This window comes from Gigantopelta aegis, chromosome 12, assembly GCF_016097555.1.
Source record: "Gigantopelta aegis isolate Gae_Host chromosome 12, Gae_host_genome, whole genome shotgun sequence".
Lineage (NCBI taxonomy): Eukaryota > Metazoa > Mollusca > Gastropoda > Neomphalida > Peltospiridae > Gigantopelta > Gigantopelta aegis.
The window spans coordinates 33,943,852-33,969,490 of NC_054710.1; the positions used below are offsets into that span (position 1 = coordinate 33,943,852).

General features: G+C 39.1%; 2 protein-coding genes across 2 annotated transcripts; one reads left to right on the forward strand and one right to left on the reverse strand.

Annotated features, from left to right (window-relative positions):
• Nucleotides 1–5,571: 5,571 nt before the first annotated feature.
• Nucleotides 5,572–7,224, forward strand: LOC121386014 (jerky protein homolog-like). The gene is made up of 2 exons (XM_041516809.1): nt 5,572–6,423; nt 7,126–7,224. Exons 1-2 carry the CDS (start codon nt 5,572–5,574, stop codon nt 7,222–7,224), a joined length of 951 nt encoding a protein of 316 aa, XP_041372743.1.
• A 633-nt stretch (nt 7,225–7,857) lies between these two features.
• On the reverse strand, nt 7,858–8,683 carry LOC121386780. Its single transcript, XM_041517795.1, has 2 exons — nt 8,260–8,683; nt 7,858–8,114 (listed from the first exon to the last, which is right to left on the reverse strand). The coding sequence occupies exons 1-2, from the start codon at nt 8,681–8,683 to the stop codon at nt 7,858–7,860; spliced, it is 681 nt and encodes a 226-aa protein (XP_041373729.1).
• Between the last annotated feature and the right edge of the window lie 16,956 nt (nt 8,684–25,639).

The following is a 25,639-nucleotide window of genomic DNA, read 5'->3' on the forward strand; positions in this document are numbered from 1 at the left end:
TCTTATTTGTATAATAAGATGTGTTTATACACATACACCAGGTTACCATTTACTATCCCAAGTACAAATTACAAACAGTAGGGCCTACTTAGAACGACTGTGTCTACAGTATCTAACAGGCATGTTTTAAGCCTACAGTATCCAAGGTTCCCACGAAGTGAGCTCTGTGCAGAGCTATTAATAACTCATCCCTGGGACATCTTAGTGGAGCCTGTATCACGATTGGTTGCCACAGTCACGTGATTGGGCAGTTTCATAATAATAATAATAATAATAATAATAATAATAATAATAATCTTTATTTAAAGGTTACACAAATAGTAGTACACTAATCTCCCTTGTGGCCTTCTGTCTATTAAGTATTAAACATTATTACTCAACATATAATGAAATAAACTATGTAATAACAAAACACAACATAATTTTTCTTCATTAAATGCATCGAAACTATAAGGTAAATACGCATGATGCATACATAATTAATACAATTTTGTTTACATATACAAACAAATGTTATCACAACTTGATATAATCATAAACAAATATAATTTAAACGTACAGACTCCTGAGTAAAGATTTGACTGAACATTACCAAGAGCCAGTGTTGTTATGAATTTTTTATATTGTCTTTTAAATGAAAGTAAGGATACACTTGTTTTAATAGAATCTGGGATTGTATTCCATGTTTCAACACCAGAATATCTGAAGGAGTGTTTATACAATTCAGTGTTGGGTCTTGGCAATACAAGATTATTATGTGTTGCTGATCTCAGGTTATATTTATTTGAGCCTGATGATGGTATGAAATAATCACTTATATATGCAGGTGTCAGATTGTTCAACGCCTTATATACTAATGTACCTGTATGGTATGTGCACCTATAATCAAAAGGCAACCACTGTAATTCCTTAAAGAGATCTGCTGAAGGAGTTAGCAGTGGTTTATCAAGGATTAGCCTAGCCGCTCTTTTTTGTAGCTTTATTAATCTGTCAACGTATGTTTTATTGCAACGACCCCATGTTACTGACCCATAATCAAATATGGGAAGAATATATGCATTATAGAATAGAGATTTTGATTCTGGGGTGAGAAATTTGCTAATTCGTCGCAAAAGAGCCAGTTTAGATGAAACTTGTGAACAAATGTGATCAACTTGTGTGTTCCAACTCAGATTTTGATCAACACAGAGTCCTAAATGTTTTTGACAATGAGTAGATGATATAGGGTTATTATTGATATTTAGTTGCAACTGACCAGTTTGGCCCAATTTTTGCTGTGTACCAATTAACATACATGTAGTTTTAGATGGGTTTATAGACATATTATTATTGATGCACCAAGAGTTTACGGCATCTAAGTTTGTTTGTAACGTAGTCTCTATTACTGACAAATGTCTGCCAGATGTGTGTAATGTCGTGTCATCTGCATACATATCTACACTGACATTTTGGGTAGATAATGGAAGATCATTTATAAACATAAGAAATAAAATAGGCCCAAGAATAGAGCCTTGAGGCACACCAGATACTATATCCAATTCTTTGGAGCTAATATTGTTAATTTGTATATGCTGTTTTCTGTTGTTTAAGTATGACTTAAACCATTCAACTGTACTCGGTGACAGTCGATATACCTGAAGTTTTTGTAGCAAGATTTGGTGATCCACCAAGTCAAATGCTTTGCTCAAATCTAAAAATACAGAACCAATCATGTTTCCTTTATCTAGTTGTTCCAACCACTGGTCTATTAGAGATGTTAGTGCTGTCTGACATGAGTGTTTGTCTCTAAATCCTGACTGAGCATTGTGTAGTAGTTCATATTTGTAAAGATAATCTTTTAATTGTTTTGAGACATGTTTTTCAAATATTTTAGAAATTGTGGGTAAAATAGATATAGGTCTGTAATTATTAGGGTCTTCTTTACATCCACCTTTGTGACATAGCATTACTCTTGCTGTCTTCAGCTTCTGTGGAAAGGTACATGTATCAATACTCATATTAATAATGTATGCTACCGAGGGGGCTATATATTCCTTACATAGTTTTAGTAATTTAGGACCAAGACCATCAACACCTGTTGATTTATTGGAGTCCATTGTATTGATAATATCAATTACCTGAATATCTGTAATATATCGCAGGCTGAAGGAACTATGAGTAGTTAATCTCTGGCGGACTAGTTTCTAGAGTATCAAATACTAGTGTTTTTGAATTTGTTTTGGGGAATGATTTTGATATATTTACAAAATGTTGATTTAGATCTTCTAATATTTCCAATGTGTCTGTGGTAGTTTTATTGTTATATATCAACTTTATTGGTACTGGATGTCTGTTGACACATGGTGTAATGCTTTTTAGGTGTTTCCAGAAATAACCAGGATTTTTACTGTCAGAAACTGCATTATTAAAGAAATCCCTTTTGGCTTTGTCAATAAGATTTGTTGTCTTGTTTCTTCAGACTTTGTACAGTTCCCAGTTTTTAAACCCATGGTACTTGTCTCTCTTTTGCCTGGCTTGTTTAATTTCTTCAGAATACCATTCAGGTTGGTGCATTCGTTTAACCCTTTTAGTTTTAACTGGGGCATGCTTATCTAGAAGTTCAGTTAGAATTGAGTACAGTTTACTCAATGCATTATCTGGATTACTAATACATTTTATACCATCTAGATCAGACATTGCTAAATCAGAGATAAACTGTTCTTCATTAAATGTTTTATAGCATCGGTAAGTGATAGTTTTATGATTTGTATAGCCTTGTAAATTATTTTCAGATACCCATTTTATTTTACGAGTTATACAGACTGGGTAATGATCACTCATAGCTAAACACGGTACCTTAATTTCAACAATATGTTCTCTATGCGTAGAATAAACGTGATCTTTTGTGGTTGCACTCTCTGCTGATATTCTGGTGGGCTGAGTAATAAGCTGTGCAAGGTCATAATTAGATACTAGTTGTGACCATTTTTTGTTTGCAAATCCATTAACATAATTAATGTTAAAATCTCCAAGTATGATCAATTCAATGTTTTCTTCATTTGCCTTGCTAATTTCAATTTCATAAAGATCAATCCAAGACTGGAATGAATCAGGAGGTCGATATACAAAATTTACTAGAAAAGATTTAGTATTGGGATATTGAATTTCAATCCATATAGATTCTATACTGACACTTTCCAGATCCTTTCTGCGAATGAAAGGTATATGTTCCTTAATATAAACTACAATACCGCCACCTTTCTTTTTTACATCGATCTTTACTTTCAATATAAAAACCATCAATATGTATCTCTGTATCATCTACATCTTCATTTAAAAATGTTTCACACAAACCTAAGATGTCTAAAGACCGATACTGTTTTAGTGTGATTTTAATTTCTTTCATTTTTGGCATAATATGTTGGATATTAAGATTACCAATACGAAGCCCTTTCTTTTCTAACCCAAATGATGTGTCATTATTAGCATTTATATGCACCGTATCAGAGTAAATAGGATTCATGGTTTTCTAAGGGTCGGTGCTTGTTACTTTGGGCGTTGTTTTGGAAATTACTCTTGCAAGATATTCTAGCATTGAACAAAAATTCTTTGGAAACAGTGGGGATTGTGAATACAACATACGTAACGGCTGTGGTTATTTCTTGGACGTTTAGTGGAGAGGACTAACAGAAACGATGTGTTAAACTTTCGAAGGAGATAGCAGCTATCTGCAATGGCTACACGTCGCTGCATTCGTGCTAGAACGTTGACAAGTCGTGCTAAACCATACGAAGTCGAGGATTCAAATAACTGGACGGCAAATAAATTGAGAGAAGAGTTGAAGAACTTGGGAATTCAGACAGCAACTATACCACCCATTTCAGAAGATATTCTGATATACTTCATCACTCATTGTTATTCATTTTTAAAACTAAAATTAGGAACCATCAAATTGTAATTATGTGGGATTCGATACTATTTTCTACGACATGGACACAATCCGATGATTACTCCTGAAGGGAATAACCTGCATAGGATACTAAGTTTTTTACAAGCTGTTAAACGAATGCAAACGCAAACAACACGTCCAAGACTTCCCATTATACAGGTCAGATTTTGGTAAAGATGTTTTCGAGTTTGGAAGCGTTATTCTCACCATTCATGGCTACTATGTTGAGAACAGCATTTACTACAGCATTTTATGCATTCTTGAGATGCGGAGAGTTTACAGTGTTAAATAAATACAATTCAAATGAGAACTTGTCTTTTAGTGATGTGGTGTTAGATTATGCTGGTGGAAAAGTAACAATAACACTTAAAGGAAACATGTCACGTGACCTATATTTGGCACCAACCATGTACAATTTAGTATAAATTGAATCACCTAAAAAATAAAAATAAAAATTAAATTAATTACTTAAAATATCTCCGTAAAAAAACCTCAGATACGAGCTCTTAGCGGAAATTGCCAATCTTTAATGAGCAGGGCAAACATGAGGTCCGTGACGTCAGAGACGCGTCGCTTGCTCTGAAGCCTTACACTTAAAAGCATTAGGGTAGGTTGGTGATATTCCGACCTTACATGTAAACCCGACCCCTTCGGATTTTCGTTAATTAAATAGTGTTTCGGCAACCGTTCTTTCAGATCAACGGATTATTCCTTTCATAACAAAGGTACCTTCAACCTCCCAATGAAAAGCACCGTTACAAACCATCTTTAGTCTTTACTGTTCATCTTCCGGCCGTCTGCTAGCATTCAAGCAAGTTTTAGAAGACTGAGCAACGTTGGAAAAATCCACATCGGAGGTATACACTCCGACAATAAAATTTATTATGAAATTGTTTATGCAATAAAATCACTTAACATAATGTAAATATGTGCTTATTTTTCAAGAAAAAATGCACTGACAACAAGTTACATTTAAATTTCAAAAGGGTCGGATTTATCCTGCTATTTTTTTCAGCAGGCTTAAATGCGACCCCATATCAATTATCTTTGCAAAAACCTAGAGGTCAGTTATAGTTAATAATATATGCACAACACTGAGGAATTTCAAGTAAATCAACACAAGAAAAGCTTATACAATGTCTATAAATTACATACATTTAAAAACAAAAACAAAACACAAAAAAACAACAACGAAAAAACGATCCCTAAGTCCATTAAACAAAAAGTGAAAGATTGTTTTGTTTAACGACACCACTAGAGTACATTGATTAATTAATAATCTGCTAATGGCAGTAAAACATTTGCTAAGCTTAATTCTGACGCGTAGTCATCAGAGGAAACCTACATTATTCCATTAGCTGCAAGAGCTCTTTTACATGCACGTTCACACAGACAGGACAGCACATACCACGGTCTTTGATATACCAGTCGTGATGCACTGGTTGGAACAAAACAAAGCAAAAGTCAATCAGTTGGACAGGTCCACGGATGTGATTTGATCCTGAGACTCAAACACCTCAGACAAGCATATTAACATATTAAACAACAGCAACAACAATAACAACAAAATTAAAGATTTTATCAGTAGGCCTAATTTCGGTTAATTTAATTTAATTTAATAGGATATAGTACCAAATAAAACTATGCCATACGATCAAAAGAATTTGGATGATGCAGTGACCGCGGTGCGAACCCGGTTGATGGGATATAAAAAAGCAAGCAAAGTGTTTGGAGTCCCTAAAACAACTATCATCGACCACGTTTGCGGCCGATATGCAAGTGGTTCGAGGCTTGGAAGACCGCCTGTTCTGCCACCAAAGATTGAAGAAGCTCTGGTAAAGAAGGTCATAGAAGCTGCCAACAAAGGTTTCGGCATCAGCAAAAAACAACTGCTGCTTAAAGTGTTCCGCCTTTGTACATCTTTGAAAATTAAGACCCCTTTTAAAAATGGTTGCCCCGGGGATGATTGGTGGCAGGGTTTTAAAATGTGCCACCCAGAGCTTGTACTTAGAAAGCCCGAGAAGTTGACAACTTCTCCTGCTAGAATGCTTAACCGCCCTGTTGTTGAAAAATATTTTGATGAGCTAAGTACTGTCATGAATACTCTTGACATTACAAAAAAGCCCCATCTCATTTGGAATTTAGATGAGACTGGAAAACAGTTCGAGCACACCCCAGTACACATATGTTCAGCAAAAGGGAAACGTAATGTAACGAGCAGGGTTTCAAACTCTAGGGAGAATATTACTGTGTTAGCATGCGTAAATGCATGTGGTCAGGCAATGCCTCCCATGTGTGTTTGCAAGGGGAAAACCGAAACATCACTCCGTCCTTTTGCCACTCTTGATGCTCCAGAGGGGACTTTTTGGACTTATCAAGAGAGGGCGTGGATGTGTGATGTCATTGGGGAGGAATGGTTCCGGGAAGTATTTCTCAAGCACTGTGGCCCTGAGCAGCCACAGCTCTTGATCCTTGACACCCATAGTTCCCATGAGGTAATTGGCTTGCTTGAAAATGCAGCAGACGAGAACATTTCAATATTGGCTTTGCCACCCCACACCACACATGCATTGCACCCTTTTTCTAAGGCATATAACAGAACTTCCTTTCCGAACATCCGTCACATGTTATTAATAAAGCAACTTGGCCACGTATTTTCCAGAAAGCATGGGATGACGGTATTACTTGTGAAAACATCACAGCAGGCTTTCGCTCCACCAGCATTTATCCACTTAACCCAAAGGCCGTCTCAGAATCCCTTTTTGCACCATCTTTGGCATTTGATAAACCTCTTCCACAACCACATACATCCAAATCAAACCACAAATTGTCTAGTCCTACAGGCCCGTCTGTTGATTCATTTGACAAAGAATTAGTCAATGACACTGCCAATATCAAAGAATCAACATCTTCAGACTCCGCAATGTCAGACACATCTAGATCCGAAAGTTCCCCAACTCTAAACTCGATCAGCTCGAAGCCTGTAGATGCTGACCTCTCTGCACTAGCGATGTCTGTTCTTATGGGGAATGATGACAGTTACAGGACTCAAAATGTACGTGTTAATTGTCCAGATAGGTGGAAATCTGAAACTTATCAGTTTGGGTGATGAATATTTTTTTTCTTTCAATTAAATTAAATTTTATTATATTAATATTTTCAAAATTTGTAATTTCACAAATTATAACATGATTCAGCCTGCAGTGTACCTGTATCAGGTCATAGGTCATTCTTTTCAATCAGAATGTATCCCTACACCCTGTGACAGCCTCACTTTGAGTATTAAGGCTAACTGAACAAGTCAAAATGGAGGCTTTTTTTCAAAAATACCAGAGGGTAATTTTTTCAAAATGTGATCCTGGGCCAAATGGTGAATGTATAATATGGAATGGGCCTCCCAGACCAAATATATATGGTGCTATTAAGTTCAAATCACCAATCACAGGCCAGTATCGTACAGTAAATGCTCACAGATTAAGTTTCATGGTCTTTAATAAGGAGATGGACATAGATGGCAGTGACATCAGTCACCTGTGCCATAACCGTCTTTGTATGTTTAAAGATCACTTATCTGCTGAGCCACATGCAATTAACAGCTCGCGCATACAATGTGTGAACAGGGATGTCTGTCAGGGACATGGACAATACACCCCCCACCCCACCCCCCGCCTCTTGCATCTCAGAATGCATAACATATAAGAATGTAAAACAATAACAAAGGTTAATTTAAAGAAATATTTTATGTCATAAAATCACATATAAATATCACATGATACATTTATTCAAAAGCATACATTTATTGACATTACTATTTTTTATTGTTTAAAGTCAATCTTCAATGTCTAGGGTTCATATCCACAGCAGAAATGCTATCATGCAAACTGATAGTTCCTATATTATATGTATCACTTGAAAGTTTGTGACAAAAATTACTTTGAATAACTGTGGTCACAGGAGTTGTCTGCTCTTTGACTGTGCCTTTTAACCACCTGTGGATTGTTTTGATATCTTTTTTGATAGTCCGACTCTTTGTCCATCTGACGCAGTGAACGCCTCACCCGAGCTGACAGTTCGATGCCACAGTACTTGCACTTTTCTATCATCGATGTTCCTGGGGCGTTGTTCAGCCTGTGGATGGTGGATGCAGCTCTCCCAGTCATCGTTCGTGAATAGTTCACATTCTTAGGTAAGGAAACACTGAGAGAACGGTTCGCAGCCTCACATTTCTGTGTGTCTGTATACAGTTTCATTTGCTCTACAGCTGAAATACTTAGTTTAATCTTCAGAAGTTCCAGTACTAACATTTTGTCATTTTCATTCATATTCAGCTGTGATTCTGTGTGTACCCAGGAACATGGATCGGTGCCACCAGTTGTTCGTTATTCCTCCACTGCAGACGACCGAGTACCGCGAACACTTTGAACAGTCACCACTGTAGCACGAAAGTGTTGATTGCATGACCTTTGGTAAGTTTCGTTTCAGTACACCGATATTACCAGTGTGTAGTTTCATCAGTTCTTTAATAATTAAACTGCACCTTGCTTTCATATCCTGGCTGAATACCTTCTGTGCTTCACGCTTTTGTTCACGGGTGGACCCAGTAAACATGTCGGGACTGAAGTTAGCTTTGTAACACTTACGAAACTGACTCTGACCTAAGTGGATTGGATCAGCTAGCTGCTGCACTTTCCACATTGGATCTAGAAGTTTCAAAGCACTATCAACTCCAGCAGATGATCTGGAATCTCCATTCATCTGTTGTGACGTATTTTATGAGAATACCTTGTAGAGCCAAGTGTGTTGCGATATCTTTTCCCATCTCGTATTCCGACAGCGGAGCAAATGGCGGCAAGTTTGCTGTGCAGTCAGGATGACCAGCGGGACACATCACATGAATACCTTTGTTTCTTAACCAGGCTCCGGTCCAACAAAGTTTATTCTGGAAGCAGGCACTTACAATGAATTTTCTTTCAGTCATTGTTTCACACGCAAGTCCTATAGCTTGTGATGCATTCTGGCCTGGTTTCTTCCGACTTGTTATTGTCGTGGAGTTATATCTCCAAAATACGGAAACTAATGCGAAAAAATATAGTTTTCTTGTTATGTGATTAATGGCTGGGGAGCTGCTTTGTATACTGGATTGTTACACTGGGTTTGACAGGTAAGAGGATGCAGTTAGTGAATATGTGCACTTGGTTTACACTGGATACTGCATAATGTCCCCCAGAGCACATTGAAGTCATGCAAAATTTGTGTAGAATGCACAGTAATGGGTGTGATTCGGTCCCTTAGCCCACGTGTGTTTGTTTACATTGATATAACGCGGAAAAGAGCTGGACAACAGAGGTCGTCCTTTTGAGTGTTCATTGGGCCCAGGCCGGTAATGTTTCCTGTGAAATGATAATGGCCTGGTGAAATTAATAAAAGTGCTACAGCCACTGGGGCTACATGAGAATACATAGTGAAATTAATTGTGGTCTGAGGCCTGATATAGTAGGATGTTTGACACAGGGTGACACACTTTGATACCTAATTGTGAGGTAACTGTGACAGTTACAGGACTCAAAATGTACATGCTAATTGTCCAGATAGGTGGAAATCTGAAACTTATCAGTTTGGGTGATGAATATTTTTTTTCTTTCAATTAAATTAAATTTTATTATATTAATATTTTCAAAATTTGTAATTTCACAAATTATAACATGATTCAGCCTGCATGGTACCTGTTATCAGGTCATAGGTAATTCTTTTCAATCAGAATGTATCCCTACACCCTGTGACAGCCTCACTTTGAGTATTAAGGCTAACTGAATAAGTCAAAATGGGGGCTTTTTTTTCAAAAATACCAGAGGGTAATTTTTTCAAAATGTGATCCTGGGCCAAATGGTGAATGTATAATATGGAATGGGCCTCCCAGACCAAATGGATATGGTGCTATTAAGTTTAAATCACCAATCACAGGCCAGTATCGTACAGTAAATGCTCACAGATTAAGTTTCATGGTCTTTAATAAGGAGATGGACATAGATGGCAGTGACATCAGTCACCTGTGCCATAACCGTCTTTGTATGTTTAAAGATCACTTATCTGCTGAGCCACATGCAATTAACAGCTCGCGCATACAATGTGTGAACAGGGATGTCTGTCAGGGACATGGACAATACACCACCCTGCCTCTTGGATCTCAGAATGCATAACATATAAGAATGTAAAACAATAACAAAGGTTAATTTAAAGAAATATTCTATGTCATAAAATCACATATAAATATCACATGATACATTTATTCAAAAGCATACATTTATTGACATTACTATTTTTTATTGTTTAAAGTCAATCTTCAATGTCTAGGGTTCATGTCCACAGCAGAAATGCTATCATGCAAACTGATAGTTCCTATATTATATGTATCACTTGAAAGTTTGTGACAAAAATTACTTTGAATAACTGTGGTGACAGGAGCTGTCTGCTCTTTGACTGTCAATATCTAATAATCCTTTCTTGTAGTCAGCTTGTTGATCTCTGTGCAAATGTTTATATCGTAAGTGATCTCTAATTTTACTTCCTTGCTGGACTAAGTGCCTTTTAACCACCTGTGGATTGTTTTGATATCTTTTTTGATAGTCCGACTCTTTGTCCATCTGACGCAGTGAACGCCTCACCCGAGCTGACAGTTCGATGCCACAGTACTTGCACTTTTCTATCATCGATGTTCCTGGGACGTTGTTCAGCCTGTGGATGGTGGATGCAGCTCTCCCAGTCATCGTTCGTGAATAGTTCACATTCTTAGGTAAGGAAACACTGAGAGAACGGTTCGCAGCCTCACATTTCTGTGTGTCTGTATAGTTTCATTTGTTCTACAGCTGAAATACTTAGTTTAGTCTTCAGAAGTTCCAGTACTAACATTTTGTCATTTTCATTCATGTTCAGCTCTGTGATTCTGTCTGTACCCAGGAACATGGATCGGTGCCACCAGTTGTTCGTTATTCCTCCACTGCAGACGACCGAGTACCGCGAACACTTTGAACAGTCACCACCGTAGCACGAAAGTATCGATTGCAGGACCTTTGGTAAGTTTCGTTTCAGTACACCGATATTACCAGTGTGTAGTTTCATCAGTTCTTTAAGAATTAAACTGCACCTTGCTTTCATATCCTGCCTTCTGTGCTTCACGCTTTTGTTCACGGGTGGACCCAGCAAACATGTCGGGACTGAAGTTAGCTTTGTAACACTTACGAAATTGACTCTGTCCTAAGTGGGTTGGATCAGCTAGCTGCTGCACTTTCCACATTGGAGCTAGAAGTTTCAAAGCACTATCAACTCCAGCAGATGATCTGGAATCTCCATCCATCTGTTGTGACGTATTTTATGAGAATACCTTGTAGAGCCAAGTGTGTTCCGATATCTTTTCCCATCTCGTATTCCGACAGCGGAGCAAATGGCGGCAAGTTTGCTGTGCAGTCAGGATGACCACCGGGACACGTCACATGAATACCTTTGTTTCTTAACCAGGCTCCGGTCCAACAAAGTTTCTTCTGGAAGCAGGCACTTACAATGAATTTTCTTTCAGTCATTGTTTCACACGCAAGTCCTATAGCTTGTGATGCATTCTGGCCCGGTTTCTTCCGACTTGTTATTGTCGTGGAGTTGTATCTCCAAAATACGGAAACTAATGCGAGAAAATATAGTTTTCTTGTCATGTGATTAATGGCTGGGGAGCTGCTTTGTATACTGGATTGTTACACTGGGTTTGACAGGTAAGAGGATGCAGTTAGTGAATATGTGCACTTGGTTTACACTGGATACTGCATAATGTTCCCCAGAGCACATTGAAGTCATGCAAAATTTGTGTAAAATGCACAGAAATGGGTGTGATTCGGTCCCTTAGCCCACGTGTGTTTGTTTACATTGATATAACGCGGAAAAGCGCTGGACAACAGAGGTCGTCCTTTTGAGTGTTCATTGCGCCCAGGCAGGTAATGTTTCCTGTGAAATGCTAATGGCCTGGTGAAATTAATAAAAGTGCTACAGCCACTGGGGCTACATGAGAATACATAGTGAAATTAATTGTGGTCTGAGGCCATCAAATCAACAGCGTCCGCCATGACTAGCAAAAAAGATAAACCGATTAGGAAAGAGACAGGAAACGCCCACTCGGGGCAGATTAACAAAGAGAGTATAAACACCAGCCCGGTAACTAAGTCAACCACAGTGGTAACTACTACCACACCCATCACTTTCACCCCCTTCAGGGCTGTAGTTAGAAATAAGCGTAAAGTCAGGAGCCCAGAAAATAAACAAACTAAAGGGGCTAGCACCTTCCTAAAAGGGAGCGAACCCCCACTAAAAAAGCTAGGGTAGCTAACAATAAACAATCAGCTGGAGTGCCCAAAAATGGTGGACCAGCACCCAAAAGCTCGGGACCGTTTTACAAGGAAATTCCTTGTATATCAGGTAAAAATAGAAGCCAACCACAGCTTCAATGTGAAAATACAACCCACACACGACCGGTAGGGCACTCTGCCAGACCGGCCGTCCAACCAGCTGCTGCAACAAAGTGGATAGTGAAACTATATCCACTGCCGGCCGAAACCACCTCTGCTCAAACACTAAAAGAAAACAACTCCGAACTCGGCATTCAGGAAGCAACCACTTGGTCCAACGGCTATGTTCAGCTCCTTGCTAAACCAAAGTCAGAGAGACCAACCATCAAAATTAATGATAGGATTCACCAGCTCATTCCATTTGAAAGGAAACCGAGCAAGTGTTAACATTGTCAGCAATGGGGACACGGTGCGGCTAAATGCCGCCACCATAAAGAACTCCCCACCTGCCACAGGTGTGGGCAGAAACATGAGAGGAGCTCCCGGAACTCCCCCTGTACAAGGCCGATGCAGTGCCCTAACTGCCTCAGCCGCCATATGGCTCATGATACCTGGTGCCACCACTACCAAAAGGTGCTCCGCCAATTAAATACCCGTAAACCAGATAGTTCGCCCACCAGCAGCAAAAAACCTACAACGATAAGGCCAGCAACCGCAGTCACAGCAGGCTGCTCATACGCTGAGAAACTTAAAACTTCAGCCAACCAAGAGGTCAACCAACTTAAATTAGTCATAGAAACCTTAGTTACTAAAATAGCACTAATTGAAAATAACCTTAACTCAACCAACTTATAAAAATTAAAACAACAACAAAAAAACCCCTCAATATTCGGGTCTGGGCCATGGGAGATAAGTCTCCATACGCCCCCGCTAAAAACCTAAACATAGGAAATAAGGGCCTCAACGTTCTCCAATGGAACGCCAAAGGTCTCCATTCAGTGGGACATGATGTCGAACTCATACAACTCATTAGCACTAGTAATATCAAGCCAGATATTATTTGCCTGCAAGAAACTTGGCTAGGGACTGGCACCAGTAAAAATAAAAATAAAAAACCTAAAACATTTAAAATACCAGGCTACTCAACCTACTATAAACATAGGGAAAATAGCACTAGAGGTGGAATAGCCACCTTAATTAAAAGTAATATACCACATAGTGAAATTAAATACGAATCTGTTAACACCAACTTAGAAGTCCTAGGACTTACTATATTAAACGACAAAATGCCTATAGACATAATTAATGTCTATAGCCCACCGGGAACAGCCCATAAACAGCTAACTTTAAGAGATTACAATAAACTTATCAAACCAAACAATAATCTAATACTGGTAGGAGATTTTAATAGTCACAACACACTGTGGGGAGGTCATCACTGACGCACAGGGAAACATACTGGAAGAGTTCATCAACACACACAACCTAGTATGTCTCAACGATGGCAGTATAACCTTCTATAACGACCAATCACTAACAACATCTGCCATCGACCTCACTATAACCTCTAACAACATAGGTGCAAACGCCCAATGGGAGGTGCTCGATGCTCTTAACAGCGACCACCTCCCTATCTTAACCAGCTATAAATGTAATGAGAATTATGCAGAAGAAGAAAAATTTATACCTAAATTTAAATTCAGTAAAGCCGACTGGGCAGGTTTTACAAGCGACTGTAGCAAAATAAAAATAGAAAATAATCTAAGTATCGACGACCCTACCACCAAACTTACAAATGAAATAATAAATATAGCAGAGAAAAACATACCTAAAACCAAACAACCTAGTAAAAATAAACCAGTTAGTTGGTGGACGGATGAAATCAAAGCTAAATGCGGCTTCAGAAACAGGATGCGTAAAATCTTTTTAAAAAACCAGGTAAACAAGAGTATCATGCTAAGTACAAAATAGCCAAAAGTGAAGTAGGTAAACTTATCATAGAAGCTAAACAGGCCAGCTGGCAGACATTCTGCAGTGAAATTAATAATAGAACCTCCATTAGAGAAATGTGGAAAAAAGTTCAAGCTATACAAGGACAACGCGCGGCCACCACAGTCCTTCAAAAACATAAAACAGCAACCACTAATAAACAAAAGGCTGACCTTCTTAGTAAAACATTTAGTAAAAACAGCAGTAATGAAAATTTTCCCAAATTTTTTTTTGATAAACTTAAGAAAGATAACTCTTTACCAACAACCGATACTAATACAGCCAACCATCCTAACACTGATAACTTAGAATTTAATAAACCATTAACACTGATAGAATTAAAAACCGCTCTTAAAGCAAAAAAAAAGTACCGCCACCGGGCCTGACCAAGTTAGCTATATACTACTCAAACACATGCCGGACGTAATCTTAGAGGTAGTGTTATCGCTCTTTAACCGAATCTGGAGGGAGGGCCAAATGCCCACTGCATGGAAACACGCAGAATGCTTTAGTCTCCCTAAAGCGGGAAAAGACCACTCCCTCCCGGGGAGTTATAGGCCGATAACACTCACGTCCCACATGTGTAAAACGCTAGAGACTATCATTAATAAAAGACTAAATAACTATTTACTAGAGAATAACCTAATTATAAATGTACAAAGTGGATTTAGATCTAAACACTCAACAATAGACCAAATAGTCAGACTTCAAAATAGTATCAACGACGCCTTTCGCAAATCTAATAAAGTATTAGCAATATTCATTGACATCGAAAAAGCATTTGATATGGTATGGCAACAAGGCCTACTCAATAAACTACAAACTAATGGAATTAAAGGCAATATGTTTAACTTCATCAATAATTTTATTCATAATAGATCAATCTCAGTCAGAGTAAACGGTCACTACTCAGATAAAACCGAAATAATTAATGGAATACCACAAGGCTCGGTCCTATCACCAACCTTATTTAACATATTTATTAATGACATAACTAAAGCACTTAATGCTAAAGGTAAACTTAAATCAACCACTCCACTAAACACAGCATTGTTTGCCGATGACTGCGCCATCTGGCGCACAGGCAGAGTAACTAAGAACCTATTTAATTTAATGCAAGATGATATGAACAAATTAAATAAATGGGCCCTGGACTGGGGCATTAAATTATCTGAAACTAAAACAGTTTGTATGCTATTTAATAAAGTCAACTCGCCAGATAACCTTCAAATAAACTCAAACAATAAGCCAATCCCAAGAGTTAGCAAATTCAAATTCCTAGGAGTCACTTTCGACTCAAAACTAACCTTTAGTGATCATATTAATGATATCGTCAGACAAGCTAAAAATACTCTAAACTTACTAAGAGCAATCTCAGGCACCAGCTGGGGAGCGTAAACAGAGGCAATGCTTATGGTTTACAAAGCATGTATACTCTCCAGGATAGACTATGGAGCCCAAAGCCTACAGTTGCGCCTCCCCCAAAGCTACTGCAAAAACTAGATATCATCCAAAACCAAGCTCTTAGAACAATAGCTAAAGTTCCAGCTAATACTAGTGGCCAAAGCCTAGAAGTTGAATTTAATATTATGCCACTTAAATACCGCCGTAATATTCAACATCTCAACTACCATCACCCAGTCCAGGAACTTACCCCCCATAATAGCAAAACCAGGGCTAGAATTTAAAACTAATAAAAAACTTAATGATTCATTTGCCACTAGGGCTAGTAAACTTGAAATAGAGGTAGGAATTGATAACACACCTGTGGCACTATACCAACTCAACCAGCTAATGGAATGCCACACTCCATACCTAATCAAAAAAGCTACTGATCAAACCCCCTTTTCACCATTTAAGAAAGTCCTGTTTGAAGCCGCAGCTAATGAAAACTACCCTGAGCATATCCATATCTATACGGATGGCTAAAAAAATCCAGATAACGGTAGGGTTTGCTTCGCAATAGTTGAAGAAAAAATATCCAAACACTCTAAACTAGTTAAATATGCCAGGCTGTCAGATAATCTATCAGTCTATACAGCAGAACTGACAGCCATCTATGAAGCGCTAATCTGGATTAAAAATAAACAATACCCTAATCACTTCAAACTAATAAATCTACCAGGCCAGATATCCTCGCAGCTATCCATAATAAACTTCAAGAAATAAACCAGCTTAATCTAACAGTAGTATCCGAATGGGTCCCAGCCCATGTAGGTATAATTGGCAATGAAATAGCTGACAATGGAGCCAAAACTGCACTTTCAATCACTAGTACAATTACAGCACTACCTTTAGGAATATCAGAACTAATGTCAAAAGCAAGAAAACACTACATTAATCAACGGCAAGCAAACTGGGACCTATCAACTAATACATGGCACTATAACATCAAGCCACTAGTCAACTCTATCCGACCTAAACACCCAAACACTTATGTGGATAAACTAATCACTAAACTACGCATAGGTAAATCTTCACAGCTCAACAGCTGCTCTTTCACCAAACTAAATCCTGACTGCGAATGTGGCACCCGGGAGGATATGAAACACTACCTCCTGGATTGCACGCTACACAACAGCCAGAGAAAACTAATGATAGAATCAATAACCGAAGCCAACCACAATAAAACAATTACTCCTAATTTTTTGCTTAACCCTAATAAATTCCTCAAAACCAAAACCTTCACAGCAGTATACCAATTCGTCCAGTCCACCAAACCAAAATTATAAAAGCCACGTGCCACCCGCCGTGCCAGCGTTCGATCGGCGCGAACCACCAATTCGACCGATCGCAGGCAGGATGGGAAGCCGTAGCGCACCCACTGGGCTCCTGGCAAGTCATTTAGTCAAAAGCTAAAACTAGAAAAATATCGCAACCACCCGCCTATACGTCACCTGGAGGGAAAAGCGACCTTCTGCACTCGATCGACACGCACTCCAATCTGAGAGACCAACGGAGGGAAGGTGGCGATCTATAACTAAGATAAATAATTAGTATACTACTTAACTCATGACACCTGTGACTCCCTGGAAGGAACATCCACCCTACGCACTCGAACAGACTAGGTATTCCAACCCGGGGAGAGAACGGTGAAACGACAAAAGTACAACCATATACCTAAACAAGTTAGCTGATAAATGCAGCTATAAATTAACAATTACTCAAAACCTCCCGCCTGTACATCTCTTGGATGGAAGAGCGACCTTAAGCACAAGATCAACGGCGGGACGGTAGCGAGTGATTAATAACTACTAGATATGACAATACTTAAATCGTAACACCTGTGACCCCTTGGCGGAACATCCACCCTTCGCACTCGACCAGACTATGTATTCCATCCGAGGGGAGAACGGTGAAACGACACAAGTAGAAGCATATACTTAAACTAGATAGCTGGCATAAAATAAAAATATTAAACAACAATTATTCAAAACCACCCGCCTGTACAACTCCGGGAGGGAAGAGCGACCGTAAGCACATGACCGACAAGCACTCCAACCCCGGGGTTCAACGGCGGGACGGTAGCGAATAATTAATAACCATTGTTAACCTTACTGTAAATATTTATTCAGGTTCTGAAACTCGTGTGCTGCAATTGGTGTATACCACTCCCAAATGTTTTGGTGGCCCTTAAAAACAAACAAGATAGGACACCACTAATTACCATTTTTTCTTGCAGCATTCTCATTGGTCCAATCCAGCCAATCACGAACAAGAAACCTCACATGTAAATAAACTGCACAGTTGTTGTACGGCGACGCGGAACCACAGAAGAAGAGGAGGACAAGATGGAGGAAGAGGAGAAACCCGCCAGGAGCGGTTCAGGGGGGGCCAACCCCGGTAGCTCAACTACCGGCAGCGGCTCCTTCTGCGTCGCCGCACCCTGCGGATTCACCAAAGAAGAGGAAGGAAGAGACAATGGTCCCGACCTGCCCAACTTCTACTTCAGAGACGACCCAAGCGAAGGAGTCTAGCACGGCAATCTGCGAAACTCCGACCCGGCGGCCCACTTCATCTTGGGCTACTCTTGCGTCCAGTGGTATGTCGCCAACTCTACCGGTGACACCAACTGAGACGCAGGACCGTCAAGGTGCCGTTGGGAAGCGGAAGGCGGAAGCGTCGATTGCGGTCACTACCACCAGGACACCGCCTAAACAACCACAGCCACCACCCGAAGGTGCAGAGTCCGGAGATACCATGGAACCCTGGACTCTGCACGGGAAGCTGAATCGACGCTACCTCAACTGCTTCATCTCGAACGTCTCTTGACACCAAAAAGCTCCTCACGGTTCCGAGATGTAGGAACTTTGAGGACATGCCCGACGGACAGGGGGAGTACGAGCTGCACCCAGTGACGTTCAAGGACGGACGAAGAGCTGTGTGTGTAACACACTATCTGGACAGCCGCTACAGCCAGGCTCTACTGTTTGCAGAAATGGACAACATTTCGATCCATCGCCTGATGAAGAAGGTGTTCAGCGAACAGTATCCTGCTATTTCTAGACTGCTAGCGAAGCCAGATATCCACCAGCTGATCCCCCACTTGGACACGAGGGTGTGGCTCTCCTCCCCCTAGTCAACCTTATCTAGGACAGGTAACCTCCGTTTTTGGGCTTAGTTGGACTTTAAAACTTGCGGCCGTGGCTCTAAATTCCTATGTTTATTTTTTTATAAATAGTCCAACGCACTTTACTTTGGCGCCCGTTCAATTGCTCAAATCACCTTAAAAACTTTCAGGCCGAGCAGTCAAAACTACTTTTGGGTTTAATTTTAAAGTCCGGACATGGCTGGATGCAGATTTTCTCATTATAATTAGGTAGAAGACAGGTTTCACCAAGGAATTGAAATTCAGCCAATCACAGCACGGCCTCACTTGGTGTCTGCTATTTGGTCCGCGTTCCCGCTAGACTCTACTAACTGGCTATTTTCCAAATTCTGCCCACCTCAAACTCAATCCCCCCCCCCCCCCCCCCCCCCCGCCCCGGAGTTAAGTCACTGGCGAAGTCAGAGATTAAATCCGAGGTGGGCGTGCCTGAACCTTTGTGGATATAGGCACGTAAAAAACCAGTGTCACTGTCACTGCACAGTTGTGTCTTTTGCACTTGTACCGTGTTCTTTATTACTGATGCATGAAATCCTGGCTGACTAAGGTAAGTCAACTAGGACAACAGAGGAAATAGCAAGCAGGAAAACAAGATAGACCTAAAGACAAACCAAGTAAGCCTAATAAATTATACTATACTACAAACGATTGCCAACATATAGATATTGTTCATTTCGCCTCAGTCATTTCATTTCTTCATAAAATAATCTATCCAGGGGGCGGGAATCAAAAATCTTATACTATACTTAGCTGTCAACTATACTCCTGTACAATTGCTACTAGATACTATTAACCTCGTTTTTATTCATTGGTAATAAAGTTAAGTATGTCAAGCATTAGGCTTTTTAAACCAATACCTACACTATAAGGGTTTCACCCTTCAAATTAGATAGCTAGATTAGTCTAACTCCCCCTCTGTCATTGTATTCAATGCTATACAAAGATGGAGGGGGATGGGTGGTCATGAATGACCGTTGAACACGCTAGAATAGGGACTTAAGACAATAAATACAACCTTAACACAAAACTAGAAACCACACACAGACTACACGCTCACCGCATCAGTACACAGGGTGCATTGACTAATGATAACAATGCACCCGCACCCATTTAATGGCCCAGCACTTGCTCTAATAAGGAACCAGACAAAAGAATACCGGTTCCGAGTACACAATTGCAAATGCACCCGGGGGAAGCTGAACAAAAGAATATCAGCCTCCCCTACCCAAACCCCAAATACTTGCTGCTGGTGTAACTTGTACTTGGTGACACTAAAAGGACACAAAGGACCACGCTAACAAACATCATGCCGACCAACCCGGAACAGCTGCCTTGCCAAATACACAATTGCACGAGTCTCCCCTGGGTTGTCATGCCACGACCAGAAGCGGTCAGGTCCTTATAAGGGCCCTATGGGGAACCTAGGGAGACAACCAGCGACATAAAGGTCTATAATTAACGAGCTACTCTCGACTCACTAATATCAAAACCTATGCTAGCTCAGCCATTTACCTTTCGACTGACCGTTCAAAATTGCGCCAAATTTCCTCAATCAAAATTGCGCACCATTTCTCTTTGACATTAACGGCTCCATTCAAAATTCCATAGCACCACCACCACCCCCACCCGCCTGCCACCGATTTAATCGGGCTGCTGGTACTCCCTTGCACCTGCCAGTGCAGGCGGTCCTTCCTCTCCCCTCCCCCCACCTTTCCTGTCATGGACGGAGGAGCCGGCCAAGGCCGGCTCTTGTGCCCACGACAGGCGTGCGCTACAACAGCTTGTTCTGAATGTGCACGTAAAACCCTATGACATGACATGACGTACCACTCATAAAGAATCTAAGACTTGCACAGTGTTCGTTCGCAAAAGTTTTGCCGTATCAATTTGAGCTGTTAGTAAATGAAGAAAGACACACATTTACTTACAACAGTGATACTTAAGAAAAAACGGATAGCGAGTCGGAGGGTGAAGAAACCGATGGTGTCAGACCAGACCGGTCGACCAATTTACAGCCCGGAGCCCGAAAGTAACCCGGAGACAAAACCAAAACCCGGATGCTAATGCCGAGGTGTATACTGTTCATATTTAGCATAAAGATACACCTCGGTATGATGTATTTAAATATGTAAAAAATATAAATGTAGGACAAACATTTTTTTTTTTACCAACAGCAGATAAACTAAAGAACCTCTAAATGGTTGGCCCCTGACTGATTGGGCAAGACATGGGTTTTTTCAAATTAAGTTTAATGGGGAATTCCTGGTCCAGCAAAGGACACCTGGCCATGTGCGTGGCTTAAAGGGACATACCCTAATTGTTTAACAACTAAGGCATATTTTTTACTATTAGAACCGTTTTTGATAACTGAAATTATACTTTACTTAGATTTTATGGTTTAGATGATCAATTCCCATGCATTCGAAGTATTTTTGGTCATCCTGGTGTTTTTAATATCACAAAATGCATTTCTCATATCTTTAAAAATGCACGTGCGTCTGAGAAGTTACAGTTGTGGAGTAGAGTTTTACTCTATTTTCAGAGGGTATTTCAAAGTCACAGACTCATGTTTTACTCAATTGTAACTTTATCCAAATGTGTTACAGGTTTGTAGATTAACTAAACTTAGTGTTACTTTTCACGGGTTGAAACTACGGTCTGTCCCTTTAACTGTTGAAAATGAGGTCAAGTACACATGGCAAGTACGCTAACTGGAAGGAAATGTTTTATTTAACGACGCACTCAACACATTTTATCTACGGTTATAATTATAGCATCAGACATATGGTTAAGGATATTGTCTGGTATAATGTCTTTGTTTGGCAGTGACATGCAGCAAACGTCTGTTCTCCAGCGATTCAACGTTTCGTTTTGTTGCTTTGTCATAGAATCGATCGTTATTAAGTCTATAACCATTCTTTGTGCACTCCGCAAGGCTCAATGGGTAGGTGTAAACCACTTGCACCGACCAGTGATCCATAACTGGTTCAACAAAGGCCATGGTTTGTGCTATCATGCCTGTGGGGAGCGGAAATAAAAGATCCCTTGCTGCCTGTCGTAAAAGAGTAGCCTATGTGGCGACAGCGGGTTTCCTCTAAAAAACAGTGTCAGAATGACCATATATTTGAAGTCCAACAGCCGATGATAAGATAAAAAAAAATATCAATGTGTTCTAGTGGCGTTGTTAAATAAAACAAATTTTACTTTCTTTGTGCAATGCCCCATCTTCTAAAACAAATATGACCACCTTTCCTATTCGTACAGTGACCGACAAAATATTATTATGAACACACTATTTCCAAGTTAAAAATGGGCTCGTCATGTTGACGGAGGGGGTGGGGTGGGGTGAGGAGCACCCTCGTGCTTCTAACATTCCTCCCTGCATTGTAACGGAACAAAGCAGTGTCTAGGTGGCAGAAAAACGTTTAAAACTCTATATTCAAGTTATGTCTCTTTTATTTGGTTTGGGATCAGTGGGCCCATTGGGTTATTTCTCGCTCCAGCCAGTGCACCACGACTGGTATATCAAAGGCCGTGGTATGTGTTATCCTGTGTGGGATGGTGCATATAAAAGATCCCTTGCTGCTAATCGAAAATAGTAGCCCATGAAGTGGTGACAGCGGGTTTCCTCTCTTTATATCTGTGTGGTACTTAACTATATGTCCGACGCCATATAACCGTAATTAAAATGTGTTGAGTGCGTCGTTAAATAAAACATTTCCTTCCTTCTTTTATTTTTGCTTCTGGTTTTATTATTAGGATAGCCCAAAAACTATATCTTATTCTTCATTTAAAAAGAAAACTGAAGACATTAAAGAAGTAAGTATTTGGACAAAAATATAGTTTTGTTTGGACTTATAAATCAAAAATACAGATTTATTAATTGGCTAATTATTAATGTAAAATATTACATTTATAGAATGAAAATTCAGAAGTCTGGACTAAATGTTGAGGCACTTCAAAATATAATAAACGATAAACTGCAAATTGAAAAATATATATTGTATAAAAAATGTCAGTTCAGTGAATTTGAAGAAGTTTGGAGACCTTGGCAAATTTTCTTTGAAACTAATGGTTAATGGTTATAGTTTGGAAATCTGTCTTCTTTACTCTTTTTTTTTTTACCGGCCTCGGTGGCGTCGTGGCAGGCCATCGGTCTACAGGCTGGTAGGTACTGGGTTCGGATCCCAGTCGAGGCATGGGATTTTTAATCCAGATACCGACTCCAAACCCTGAGTGAGTGCTCCGCAAGGCTCAATGGGTAGGTGTAAACCACTTGCACCGACCAGTGATCCATAACTGGTTCAACAAAGGCCATGGTTTGTGCTATCCTGCCTGTGGGAAGCGTAAATAAAAGATCCCTTGCTGCCAATCGGAAGAGTAGCCCATGTAGTGGCGACAGCGGGTTTCCTCTCAAAATCTGTGTGGTCCTTAACCATATGTCTGACGCCATATAACCGTAAATAAAATGTGTTGAGTGCGTCGTTAAATAAAACACTTCTTTCTTTCTTTACTCTTTTATTATTATTATTTTTTTTTTTTTTTTTTTTTTTTTTTTTTATTATTATTATTTTTTTTTTTCTCTCTCTCTCTCTTTCTTGACTTGAACATTCGCTCTTTTAAAAAAAAAAATGTATCTGCCCATATGAAACCTGTAATGTAACGGTATTGTATATTGGTTATTTTTAATAGAGGTTATTCACGTCACATCATTTTGATTCCCTTGTTAAGAATAACCTCTATACATACATATTTATATATGTACATGCAGGGATTTGTCCAGGATTTTTCACCAGGGGCCCATAGCAGATAAAATTGGGAAAACAAAATAAACAATGAAGGCACATTGAGAATTTTCAATGCCTGTTTCTTCTGGGAGGGGGACCTTTTTGTGTACCAGAGAATGTCTGGATAGATCCCTGACATATAGGCCTATAAGTAGTTGTATTATAGACTCGTACTGTAAGTAATGACTTCAGGGCCCCCAACCCTGACATTACCAAATGGTTTCTGAGGTAATAAAAATTTGGAAAAAACACACAAAAAACCACAACATATATAGTATCTAGGTGGTAGTTACACATGAAGAAATCACAGAGATGTATTCACTCTAATAGTACTAACATATATAGTATCTAGGTGATAGTCACACATGAAGAAATTACAGAGATATATTCACTCTAATAGTAGTAACATATATAGTATCTAGGTGGTAGTCACACATGAAGAAATCACAGAGATATATTCACTCTAATAGTAGTAACATATATAGTATCTAGGTGGTTGTCACACATGAAGAAATCACAGATATATTCACTCTAATAGTAGTAACGTATATAGTGTCTAGGTGGTTGTCACACACTGAGAAATCACAGAGATGTATTCACTCTAATAGTAGTAATGTATATAGTGTCTAGGTGGTGGTCACACACGAAGAAATCACAGATATATTCACTCTAATAGTAGTAACGTATATAGTGTCTAGGTGGTTGTCACACACTGAGAAATCACAGAGATGTATTCACTCTAATAGTAGTAACATATATAGTATCTAGGTGGTTGTCACACATGAAGAAATCACAGATATATTCACTCTAATAGTAGTAACGTATATAGTGTCTAGGTGGTTGTCACACACAAAGAAATCACAGATATATTCACTCTAATAGTAATCATATATAGTATTTAGGTGGTTGTCACACATGAAGAAATCACAGAGATGTATTCACTCTAATAGTAATCATATATAGTATTTAGGTGGTTGTCACACATGAAGAAATCACAGATATATTCACTCTAATAGTAATCATATATAGTATTTAGGTGGTTGTCACACACGAAGAAATCACAGAGATGTATTCACTCTAATAGTAGTAATGTATATAGTGTCTAGGTGGTTGTAACACACAAAGAAATCACAGAGATATATTCACTCGAATAGTAATAATGTATATAGTGTCTAGGTGGTTGTCACACACGAAGAAATCACAGAGATGTATTCACTCAAATAGTAGTAATGTATATAGTGTCTAGGTGGTTGTCACACATGAAGAAATCACAGAGATATATTCACTCTTATAGTAATCATATATAGTATCTAGGTGGTTGTCACAAAGAAATCACAGAGATGTATTCACTCTAATAGTAGTAACATATATAGTATCTAGGTGGTAGTCACACATGAAGAAATCACAGAGATGTATTCACTCTAATAGTAATAATGTATATAGTTCATCAGTTGTCACACACGAAGAAATCACAGAGATGTATTCACTCTAATAGTAGTAATGTATATAGTGTCTAGGTGGTTGTCACACATGAAGAAATCACAGAGATATATTCACTCTTATAGTAATCATATATAGTATCTAGGTGGTTGTCACAAAGAAATCACAGAGATGTATTCACTCTAATAGTAGTAACATATATAGTATCTAGGTGGTAGTCACACATGAAGAAATCACAAAGATGTATTCACTCTAATAGTAATAATGTATATAGTTCATCAGTTGTCACACATGAATTAATCACAGAGATGTATCACTATAATAGTAATGTATATAGTTCTTCGGTGGTTGTCACACATAAACAAACTCTAATAGTAATAATGTATATAGTGCCATTTGTTCATGACAAAAATGTAGACTAAACTAGTTCGGTGTTAATATGTAAAGTTCTAATGTTCAAAATGTGTTTTTTATGTGTTTCTGTATTAATTTTTCAAAATACTATAGATGCACATTGCTTAACAGTACATAATAAATTGTTATATGCAGTTGTATTTACATGTCC

Coding starts and splice junctions, on each gene's coding strand:
- LOC121386014 (XM_041516809.1), top strand. CDS start 5,572: ATGCCATACGATCAAAAGAATTTGGATGATGCAGTGACCGCGGTGCGA. Junction 6,424..7,125: donor ACACCCATAGTTCCCATGAG/GTAATTGGCTTG, acceptor AACATGATTCAG/CCTGCAGTGTACCTGTATCA.
- LOC121386780 (XM_041517795.1), bottom strand. CDS start 8,683: ATGAATGGAGATTCCAGATCATCTGCTGGAGTTGATAGTGCTTTGAAA. Junction 8,115..8,259: donor CCTGGGTACACACAGAATCA/CAGCTGAATATG, acceptor GTGTTTCCTTAC/CTAAGAATGTGAACTATTCA.